The sequence below is a fragment of the Crocodylus porosus genome, unplaced genomic scaffold (genome assembly GCF_001723895.1).
Source record: "Crocodylus porosus isolate Cpor-Errol unplaced genomic scaffold, CroPor_comp1, whole genome shotgun sequence".
Taxonomy (NCBI): Eukaryota; Metazoa; Chordata; order Crocodylia; family Crocodylidae; genus Crocodylus; species Crocodylus porosus.
Window position 1 is genome coordinate 65153016 of NW_017728906.1, and position 12359 is coordinate 65165374.

Sequence of the window (12359 nt, forward strand, 5' to 3'; positions counted from 1 at the left end):
CCAGTGATCCAATCTGGAGCTTCGGATCAGTTTCCCGCTTTGATCCATCCGAAGCGGCTCCAAAGCTTTGGAGCTGCCTCGGAGATCCGGCCATAGGATATAATGGGGAATTAATGAAATATCTATAACTTTGTTGTTTTTCCAAAGTCTGTGGTTTTGTAGATGTTAATCCTTGCTAATTAACTCATTAATGTTAATGAGTTAATTAGCAAGGTTTAACACCTACAAAACCACAGACTAAGGAGAGGAAATAATCAATACAGACAATCAACTGCCCCAAGACAGACACAGTCTGTCACAAGCACCCATGGCACGAGTTTTGCTTGTCTGCAGCTTGAGGTACAGCTCCCCCCAAACCCCTGCACCGATCTTCTTGAAACCTGGCAGGCTTTGTGGCCTCATCAGGAGCTACCATGCCTGCAGTTTTCACCCCCCTGTGGTGTAACACGTACATGTGGCATGAGTTTTGCGTTCAAGAATTTGGGGCGGAGTTTCCCCAAAACCCCTGCACCTATCTTCTTGAAACTTGGCAGGCTTCATGCTTTCGACAGAGGCTACCATCTCTGCAAGTGTCATCCAAATGAGACAAAAAACAAAGTTATAGATATTTCATTGATTCCCCATTATACCCTATGGCCAGATCTCCGAGGTGGCTCCGAAGCTTTTCCAAAGCGGTTTGGAAGGTCTGAACCACTATGGAAAGCCTAATGAAGCCAGTGCTTCAATCTGGACATGCTTCTTTGGATCCAAAGCATGGTCCAAAGCCTCGCACAGCCCTAGTATCTATAACATAATTTCATTATGTTTCTGATCAACCAGCAGATGTCACTAATGAAATGAGCTCTCTGGTGGACAGCTGTTTGCAGAAGGGCTGATGTACATTCACTGGAAACACAGAAGGAAGATATAGTACAACTTGCATGTTAAGAAGAATAAGCTAAACTATAAGAATTAAAGGAAGTCAGTGACATTAATTAATATTAGGCAGTGTCGTTTTCAGGGGGACATGGTGGGAGAGTGGCTACCATGTTTTGCTACAGCTCTCGAAGAGTGAATTCAAGCCACTTTCTGGACTCGTGACAAAGGCTGCTCCCAGGGGACCCAGCAGCAAATTGAATTTGGAGTGGTAGGAAAACTCATCACTCCTTTGTCTGCGTTGGCCACAGAAAGCAGTGTTCTTTAACCATGGCAGTTCTATGGGTTTGCCAGACCCATGTGGACCTTTGGCATTATTGATTGTATGCATCTCACACATGGCCACTGCTAAGTAAACACAACTGCCCTGCATGCCTGATGGGATGTGAAGCCTGGTGGTATTGACACTACTGTCTTGCCAAAGGAAGCCATTTACCAGGGCAGGGTGGCTTTCATTTGTGCCAGGAGCCTTACATGGGGATGAAGTCACTCACTGCAAATGTTAGCCAAGGTGAAGAAATTTAGTGAGAGCAAAACTGGCTCTTACTGTTGAGTGGTAAGTGTCACTTGCTTAAATAGGAGTTTACACAGGTGCCTACATATGGTTATCTTAGCAATCTTGGGCCAGCATTTTATTTAAGAATATAAAAACAGCTGAGCTACCCATTTACATTTCTGCAGGGATTTTATTCCTTCATGTATCTCTAATGTTCGTTTAATTGTACATGTTTATTGCTAATAAAATTATTTAAAACATGTATGAGATTATAAAAATATCTTTAAAGCCATGTTCATATTCAGGGTGTGCATCTACACATGTTATTAATACACAGCAATAAATTCTAGCACATATCCGAGCACCATGTTTGAACATGCACCTAGGATTACAGCATGTTGAGCGAAGTCAGAGCAGCCCAGCTGGCAGGGGATCGGGGGTTGGGGGGGCGTCAGCCTTCCAGCCCAGGGCTGCTCTGACCTGGCTCAGAGTGCTGTAGAGCAGCTGGCTGGGGCATGAGGTTGCTGTAATGTAGGGCCAGCTGGCAGGGAGCCCCTCCACTGAAGTACCCTTGTGCCTCAGTCAGCTGTGGTAGCATCTACACATGTGTTTCTGTGTACTAAAATACTCCACCACAGGACAGTACTTGTATTTACAAGTACTAACCTGACCTGGAGTTTATTAGTTTGCTGCAGCTTAATAGGACCACACATGTAGATGCTGAGATGTTTACTGTGGAGCTAATTAGTCAGCTCTACAGTAAACAGCTTGTGTAGATGTGCCCAGTTTTACATAGAAAATAATGATAATCTGATCTAATACACCATTTACAATATTTGCTTCACATAAAAGTAAAACGTGTCTGATTTCTACAGAGTTAAATATGGTTTATGATGTAAATGATGCAAAGCTTAACAATCCTGAGTAAACTTAGCCCACTACCTCCACAAAAGGTGAGGGGAGCTAAGTTTCAGCTTTTCTTGGCATAAACCATAGCCAATTGCCTCAAGATGGACAATCTGTGAAGTAGGCTGGAGTCAGACAAAGCTTCCACAACCACTTTTGCACTGAGTGGGGAAGAAACGGAGCAATACAGACCAAAAGCAAGATGAGTAACACCAACTGAAACGTAAGCGCTGCCATGGCAGCTAAGTGCACTGATGCCACACTCGCCAGTAGAGGTCCATGCATTCCAAATGGAAGTATAATCTCCTTTGTTTCCAGCTACGATATGGACAAGGAGCTATGGTGGAACAGGGAAGGATGTATACTAATTACAGTGTATGTTAGTTCTAGCTCTTAACCACTAGGATGTCCCAACAAAATGCATTGTTTTAATGTCACTCTATCAAATGTACGCATGGGGCCAGACAAGCTTGTGATAGGAGATCTTGCAGGGATTGGATGAAGCTGATAAAATGACCAGAAAGTTAAGGAAAATGAAGCATCAACAAACGTAACCTTTTTGTCATGTTTTTGTTACTATTGTTATAGCATGTGTGTTGAAAAGGAGGAAGCAATGGGGTGTAGCTATGACCAGCCTTTTTCTTAGTCAAATTTACAAAGGCTAGATATTTCCTTTTCCAAAAGCCTTGTGAAACACGGTGATACATTGGCAGCCTCAAAATCTGCTTTCACTTTGTACTTATGTTTTACCCTGCTTTTGTTTAAAAAACAGAATTTCCAATGTGTTACTTTGTAATGTAACGGATCGGGTGTCATTTTGGTTTGTGGTCACGGATTCATCCAAAAATGCAACAACTGTTCCCAGAGGCGAGGTTGAGGCAGCCATAAGGTATAGTAATTTCTTCTCTATATTACTCTCCCATTCTAATCAGAGGCCTAATTAATGTGGATCTGTATATCTTATAGCATATGAACTAATAGTTTTTACCTTTTAATGATATAAATCAGTTTATTATATGAATCAATTATATGAATTTATCATTTAACATTGTAGGTTTTAATCATACCATGGGGTTGATACTATTTTCCTTTGTGCATATGAGATGAAAAGGAGTTTTATCTGTATGAAGGGAGCAGCCTCTTAGCACTCTTGAAATGTGTGAGCCTTTGAAAATAGCCTTTAAAAATATAGTGGATTCTCAGAAATCTAAACACTTCACAGAGGTCTACATATAAACCAGTGTTGACCATGTCCTTCACATCTGCCTCAACCAACTTACTCAGAATCAGCTAAGGGTCTTCTTCAGGGGATTTTGTACTTTTATGAAAAAGGCTCATTCTTTCAATACTGGATGTTCACACTGCAGTCAGCCCAAGAACACCTAGCTGCATATCTTACTGGTACTCACATTTTTTTTTACTTCAGATCTTTCTAGGAAACCTATCCCTGTCATAGCTGAGCACTGTTTGTACAAGTTGTTCTGTTTTCTTATTAAATATTATGTTCTGAAACCAGTACAATAATATTGTGAGGTTGCATAATTAGAGGGGAAAAACAGGTTATTTGGCCTCAGCAGTTTGCTGTCTGCATAAGGACTTTACAAGGGTGACTCCCAGAAGCAGAGTTACCCCCACATGTTTCTGCAATAATAGATCTCTTTGTTTTTAAACTTGCTGTACTTTGTCTTTAAATCTCATGTTATCTTTATAGAGTTGTAATACCTAATTCCCGATGAATGAGTATGCATTCTTCGGGAAAGATTAATTTTTAAGCTTATGAGCAGATTAAGCTATTTCCTACAGAGATACCAAACAACTTCATTACATTAGTGGCGCAAGAAGATTATTTATTCACTGACGTTTTCTAAGAGTGCTGGAATGCACTTTTGAATGCATTAATTTCTGTTATTCTTGAAACAACCAGTTGCATAAGCTGATTTATTTTAAGTCTTTAATATTCACTGTTTGTCACCAAAATTGCATTGTATTATGGCCTCTTAGATTTTAACTGTTGTCTCTCATCAAATAAATAAAAATACAACATTTAAAAAATGGTTTACATTTTTACCACTAAATTGAGACAAAAAATAAAATGCTCCCTGGACTGAGTATTCCAACAAGCAACTTCTTGGCTTATAGGATTCCAAATCTAATTCTTCTTCTTCCTATTGATTGTATATATTATATTGACACCTACAAAATTTAGTTGCATACCAGGTTACCATACTATCAGATACTGTACAAACAAAGAACACAGAAAATAATGGTCCCCCTGAGCTATCTTAACTACAGTAAGAATCACATGATGAGTTATAAGCTTAAATATTATACTTATCTTCACATATGCAACATACATGCACAGATATTTGCCTGTATATACCTAAGCACATAATAGTGTGATTCATGATCAATAACTTCATGTTGAGGTCTGCTCATGACCATCAATTAATACCAGCAAGGCAGAAAATTTGTCATCAAATTTCACCATCTGATATATTGTACAACATATGGTTCTCAACTAAAGGGGAAATCCTCACTTTCCAAAAACATTCAAGAACTCAATGTTTAGGGAATAGGCAATGTTATGACTTACGAGATCTTACAATTTGCAAAAAAAGCCACACACATTTTACAGGTCCATATATACATATTTATTCCTGATAAACACTTGCTCTGTTATAAAAAAAAATAGCAATTTGAAATATTCCCACAAGTTGGTATACAAGAAAGTATTACAGAGAAGACTAACTTGCCCTAAAGATACATTTTAGAAAATACATTTTCTAAAATAAAGAATTTAACTATATAATTCCTCCCATGCTTGGAACTGACAAGTTTTAAGCATGGGAGGAGGAAGAAGGAGAAGAGCAGAGTATGGACTCTGGACTTCATAAAAGCAGACTTTGACTCACTTGGGGAACTCATGGGTAGGGTCCCTTGAGTGGCCAGTCTGAGGGGGAGAGGAGTCCAAGAGAGTTAGTTGTACTTTAAAGAAACCTTACTGAGAGTGCAGGAACAAACCACCCTAACGTGCAGGGATACTAGCAAGAATGTCAGAAGACCACCTTGGCTTAGGAGGAAACTCTTCAGTAAGCTAAAACATAGAAAGGAAGCTTATAAGAAGTGGAAACTTGGACAAAAAGCTAGGGAGGAATATTGCTTGGGCATGTAGGGATGAAATCAGGAAGGCCAAAGAGCAGCTGGAGTTGCAGCTAGCAAGGGATGTGAAGGGTAACAAGAAGGGTTTCTACAAATATTTCAGCAGCAAGAAGAGGATCAGGGATAGTGTGGGTCCTTTACTAAATGGTAGAGGCAACCTTGTGGCAGAGGATGACTAAAAGACTGATGTACTCAATGACTTTTTCATTTCAGTTATCACAGGCAAGGTCAGCTCTTAGACTACTGCTCCCAGTAGCACAGTTTGGGGAAGAGATGAGCAGCCAACAGTGGCAAAAGAACAGGTTAGGGCCTATTTAGAAAAGATGGGTGTGCACAAGTCCATGGGGCCGGGTGAGATGCACCTGAGGGTTCTGAGGGAGTTGGCTGATGTGACTGCTAAGCTGCTGGCCATCATGTTTGAAAACTCATGGTAATTGGGAGAGGTCCCGGATGATTGGAAAAGGGCAAATATGAGGCCCATCTTTAAGAATGGGAAGAAGGAGAATCTGGAGAATGACAGACCCATCAGCCTTATCTCAGTCCCTGGAAAAATCATGGAGCAGGTCATCAAGGAATCCATTTCTGAGCACTTGGAAGAGAAGAAGGTGATTAGGAACAGTCAGCATGGATTCACCAAGGGCAAGTCATGCCTGACCAACCTGATTGCTCTCTATAATGAAATGAATGGCTCTGTAGATGCAGGAAGACCAGTGGATACTTCCAAAAGGAAGTACTAAATCACAGTGCACTAACAACATCCATAGTGACACAGGTAGACACGCCCAATAAGGAGCAGTGGACTCAAGTTGCAGCAAGGGAAGTTTAGGTTGAACATTAGGAAAAATTTTCAGTAGAAGGGTGGGGAAGCACTGGAATTGGTTACGTAGAAATGTGGTGGAATCTCTGTCCTTGGGGGTTTTTAAGGCCCAGCACAACAAACCATGGCTGGGGTGATCTAGTTGGGGATGGTCAGGAGGTTGGACTGACTGACCTCCTGAGGTCCCTTCTAACTCTAATTTTGTATGATTCTAAGTTCCTTAGGTTTTGAGAGAGATTAGTTGCCTTCAAGTTAAATACAAGGAACTTTTCTTAGACTGTTAAAACCTTTCACAGGGGAAGAAATGTTTAAACTGTAAAATGCTATAGTTTAATGAAGAAATTAATATTGAGTTTGGATGGATTAAACTATTATTAGTGGCACAATTTAACTTAAAAACATCTAATAATGAACAGATCATAGTGCACAGCCTTCAAGACACTGTTTAGTTTGAAGAAAAATAGGTAATGAACCTATTCTATGTCTCCAGGGTGTCACCAGTGTGCTCAGGTTGTCAGTGTGGTCAGGGTCCATGTTGTTATCTAATTCCATTAGTGTGGTTTGGGGGTTATGTGATACCAGTGGTTGCAGGGCTGGCACTGGAAGATACTTCTCCCCCAGCCTGAGTCCCATGGTTGCAGGGCCCAGGCTGGGAGATCCTCTCCCAGCACCAGCTCTGTGGGGCTCATGCTGGGAGATATGGTTCTCCCAACCCTGGCCCCATGACTACAGGAGTTGAGCTGGGCAATAAGGATCTTCCAGACCTGGCCCCACAATCACAGTGTGGGGTCTGGGAGCTCCTTGCTGCCGGGGCAAAGGGACACTAGCTCTGCCTGGACTCTGGTGGTAGACCCCACCCTGGCTGCAGGCAGCTCCTGGGGGTAGGGATCAATCTCCTGTACCTGCTGCCTGGCTGACCAGGAACACATTTACTCCCTGTCAAGCATCTACACGTGTGCTACTGAGCAGTAAGTAATCTTGAGAAAATTTACTACTTGCATTTTACTAGCTATTAGAGTCAATTACTGTGCAGTAAGCATTGGCAAGTGTAGACACAGCCACTTACTGTGCAGTAATTAGCTCTACTGAGCAGTAAATCATCTCATGTAGATGTACCTACCCAGCAATTACTATCTATATCCAACTTCTATACAATTAGAGTGCCTTTCCCACTAGATACCTGTTTGTCACATCCCTCTTATCTTTGTTTTGGTGTTCTGTATTGATGGTATCAGTTTATTTTCCATCTGTTGGTCCTTGGAGGCACCTCTAAAACTAATGAGCAACTTTTCCAGCATTTCTGTACAGGCCGTATATGGTATGGAATGCCTTGTTTTGTATGTATTGGGACCTACTTCAGTTAACACTGTTAGCAGGGTCTCTGTGTGCTTTGTATATGCACTGATCAATGGTTGTATTAAACCATACTCCAGCTAGGCCTATACCTACTTCCTTTCTCTGAGTAGGGATATTCCTGGGTGTCAGGAATCTTCTTCTGTCTTGTAATTCCCAGACAGCAGGGTCTGTGGCATTAAGCATAATTGGGAGCAGTTCTGTCGCTGGGTTAATGTGAATGAGAGGTCAGATCAGCCCCCCAGAATCAAATTGGGTGGGAGGAAAGAGCCCAATGCAAATTGGGTGCATGCAATTTGAGTGCTACATAGCTGCAGGACTGGAAGCCAGGAATTTCTGTATTCCATCCCATCTTTGATGCTGACTCTCTCTGTGGCCCTCAGGTAGTAGTAATTCCTTACACCACTTAGGTATCACACCAGACTTGTGGGAGCATCAGTTAGCAGGGGTCTGGTCCTGCTCCCAGTGAAGTCATTCAGAGTTTTGCAGATTAAAAACACTGCACCATGCAAGTATTAAGTATTGTTACTTAGCTGAAAAGCTGTTTGGTGTATGGAATTAAGAATCACACCAGCTCAAAGTTAAAGTTACTTTTGTTACAGTAATTTTTAACACCTCCAAGCTATGATATTTTAGTGAATGTTACATTTTTTAAAAACACATTCCATTTCACAGGGGAGCTTCCTGCCCAAGGTTGTAAATATATACATAAATAATAAGCAATAAATAATATATGAAATCTCAGCCCTGTACCCTAAGCTTTCAGAGAGTTACATATGGAAGCCTTATGGCTAAGTCCCTGCAGATATAGATTGACAGTCCCTATGGATTGTTAAAATGGAGATCCTAATAATCTTCACAGTGGGATACATTCACTCCTGCTGCAGTTATACTGCTTCTACTAGGGCTCCTTTGTTTCCCACTGTCATTGATATATATGTTTATATTTTATGCTGTGGTTTGTATTTTTTAAAGGATGACCAGAAACAGGATCAATAATGCCTTCTTACTGAATGACAGAACAATGCAGTTCTTGAAGATTTCCTCAACCTTATCACCACCCACTGAACCCTCTGTACCTATCTGGCTTGTTGTATTTGGTGTTGTCTTTTGCCTCATTGTGGCAGGAATTATTTTCCTCATAGTATCAGGAATCCAACAACGCAAAAAGTAAGTAACTTAGCGTATTTTTTTCTTCTAACCCACCGCTAGTGAATGGAGTGAACAGGAAGTCTTTGAGAAACATGGCAGCCTTCTCTGCCCAGTTGAGGACATCTGTTATGTTTATTGAAGGCAAATAACTGTATTTGCTTGCATATAATAAACCTGGGAATATAATATACACAGTGTTTTTGAAAGGCACTATAAAGAAAACCAAGATTTTTCTAGGCATAGCTACATAGAGCAAGGATAGAGCTAATTCACTCTGTTTCTTGTTTAGCTAAAGCTGAAACCTTAGCTGTTGCTGAAGACTGGTCCCCATGGGTGGATCTAAGATTTTGGAAATAGCTAAAGAGTCTCCAAGGCTGTGAAATAAAAGGAAAGAAACCAGGAGCAGCTGGCAGGCAGCAAAATTACCCTAAGAATGGTTAGCTTAAACATCAAAAAGCATTAAAAAGGAGAGATAACAGTTAACATCTCTGGAGTGAAGAATAAGGAGCCGTTATATCAACTGACTCCTTCAGCTGCTTGTGATGCAACAATTGCTGCACTGTGGAGTGGGAATCAAAGCAGATTTCTTCTATCTTACTCATAAAATCAGCTTACCCTGCTTAATACATGCACCCAAATTTTAGGGGGCTGATTTTGGGGGAAACGGTGTGTGTTGTATGCTAGAAAATACAGTATTATTTTAGAGTATGAGGTTCTTAACCAGGGTAAGAACAGGATATTGAAGGCTGTCCTAAATATAGATGATTGCTTTCTAAGGACTTAATTTGCTGCTAGCTTTCTTAAAAGAGTTTTGTGCACTGCACACTGGCTTTTGTCAGTAGAGCCAGAAACATGGGTAAGTGGCTGGGCAAAAAGCTAGCAGTGACTGAAGCTCCCCCTGGTGAAGAGAATTTTAAAGTTGGCAGTTTAAAAACAAAACACTCTGGTCCTTGTAGGTTCAGGACCCAAGTGCTGGCCACACCAGTGATTAATGGACTATTAGAAAAAACCTGATCCTATAAGACAACCTATGAACCTACATCACAAGCTCAGTTCCAGAATTCATTCACCATGAGACTAGATTTTTGTCGCTATGCAGTAGAGTAATGAGGTGTAATTTTTCCACCACTCACCTGTTTCATACTGCAGTACTAGCCACCATGAGTCAATTGGGAGCTGCTTAAACTTGATAGTCCGTGTTTTCAGTGAATGGATTAAAGAAGGCAGAGAGGGGCAGGGAGTAGATGGATCCTGGGTTTTGCTGCTTCTCTCTACTTCAATTATCTGTTAGTTTGCATAGTTCTGCTTGGATAAGAACATTTCTCAGCTCATCAGATGTGAGAATCTCCTCCTGAGTGAAACTGAAACACTTGAGGAACCTGGTACTTTGTTACAAACATCATGGTTTCACTATAGGATCACACAGGAGCAGAAGAGGGATTGGGGGTACAGACATGCTGACAACTAGGTAGCTTGGAAACTGGCAAGTGCACAATGGAAAATACTTACACATACATGTACATTCCCACTTATGAGACTGATTCATGGATTCAAAAGACTTGTATGCTTCTTTTCCATGCAATCCAAGTACTGTTTAAACCAAACAAACTGTAGATGAAGAAGGCTCTTGTGGTCAGTGAAGCTGTGGCTCCTCCCCTCTTTCCCCTACCACTGAATTTATCAGGGTAGAGAGGTGGGGAGAAGAAGGGTGAACAGCTGTGATACTTACTCCATGGGCTCCAGAGCTTCATAAAAGACCTACAATGACCAGCCGATGAATTCAGAGCTCATGGCAATGTGGAGCTCTGACAGGAGTTATGCTGGTATGCTGGTAAGCTCAGAAAGCTCACAGCACGTAGCCAACCGGGGAGTGCAACTGCAACGCTGCGCTCCCCCTGGACCTGCTGCTGGTTTTACCTTTAGGCTGAATTCTGTTCCACTGCAGTCAGTGGGATTGTGGTCATTGGCTTCACTGAGTGCTAGGTGAACCTCGTACCAAGCAGAGTCTCTCTAGCACTTGACAAATATGTTTTCTTGTCTGCATGCTACCCTATCACTATGGCAGTAAGACAGCTTTTTTTTCTCTAGTAGAATTGGCAAATTTCCAAGAGAGGAGAGCCATCCTCAGAGGCTGTGACTATGAAGCATCATGCTTTCCTCTTCTCTTTAAAGCATGTCACAGTCAGAGGAAAGAGGAGTTCATAGATAACACACATTTATTTTTGGCAGGTCTGTAGGGCTATATATCTCCCAAAGGCCAGTAAAAGTTTATTATGGTTAATATCATGAATGTTTAAGCACTGAGTCAGGCTATTACAGTATGTGTTGTGGGACTGGAAGAAGTACTATAGCTGATCTTTGAGTTTCTTATCCTCCAAAATTGCTGATGCTGCAAGCTGTAAAGTACAGCAGGCTTTTTGATTATGAAACAGTGGATCTCAAGGTCAAAAATAAATCAAAAGAATGATAAGGATATCATTGCCTGATGGTTCTAAAATAAATTTCTTAATCATTTAGCAATTTAGATCAGTTTATTCAGTGGCTCCTTTAGTATGAATGATTTCAGTTTAGGGCATGGCTGCAACTCATTTACACCAGGGTAAGTTACATTGGTTTTGTACATGGATATAAATTTTACTGGACTCTGGAGTGGACAGACATGCAGCTATTCTGGGCTAGCTGCATGTAGTAGGCATCTGAAGGGAGTCAGTTTGTTTTAGGCTGAGCTTCATGGTTGTTGGTTGTAGCTGTGTAAGTCTAAGGATTTTGCAAAGAATTTTTTCCAACTATTTAGTCGGTCTAATAAAAGATATTATATCTACCCAAAGAACCTTGCCAGGCTAAGCTTATCACCAGTGTAAGTTCCACCATTGTAATTTAACACCTGTATTTTCCTGGGGTAATTCTAGATAGGCTTTGAGTATATCTGTGTAAGGTTGTACATACTGTATCCACTCTTCCTGTGCACTTGTGTAATATCAGTAATATTGGTGTAAATATGTCACATGTCCAGGTTTCATAGTTTCTAGGGTCGGAAGGGACCTGAGTAGATCATCTAGTCCGACCCCCTGCCAAGGCAGGAAAGAGTACTGGGGTCAAATGACCCCAGCAAGGTGTTCATCTAACCTCCTCTTAAAACCCCCTAGGGTAGGTTCCTGCACCACTTCTGTTGGAAGTTGGTTCCAGATCCTAGCCGCCCTGACCGTGAAGTAGCGCCTCCTGATATCTAGTCTAAACCTGCCCTCTGCTGTCTACATCCCTCTTGAAGTGCAGTGCCCAGAACTGGACGCAGTACTCCAGTTTCTGCCTGACCAGTGCCACATAGAGGGGGAGGATCACCTCTTTGGACCTGCTTGAGATGCATCTGTGGATGCGTGACAAGGTACTGTTGGCCTTCCTGACTGCCTCCCCACACTGCCGGCCCATGTTCATCTTGGAGTCAATGATGACCACAAGATCCTTTTCCGCCTCCATGCTGACAAGAGAGGAGTTCCCCAACCTGTAGGTATGGTACCGGTTGTTCCTCCCCAGGTGCATCACCTTGCACTTGTCTGTGTTGAA

General features: G+C 41.6%; 1 protein-coding gene across 1 annotated transcript in view; it reads left to right on the top strand.

Annotated features, from left to right (window-relative positions):
* TMEM27 (transmembrane protein 27) overlaps positions 1-12359 on the top strand; it is a 38324-nt gene that overhangs the window by 24145 nt on the left and 1820 nt on the right. Inside the window, exons 4-5 of the mRNA XM_019529280.1 lie at positions 3090-3206; positions 8622-8816. Of these exons, the coding sequence (XP_019384825.1) occupies positions 3090-3206; positions 8622-8816 (312 nt within the window). The remainder of the gene's footprint in view (positions 1-3089; positions 3207-8621; positions 8817-12359) is intronic.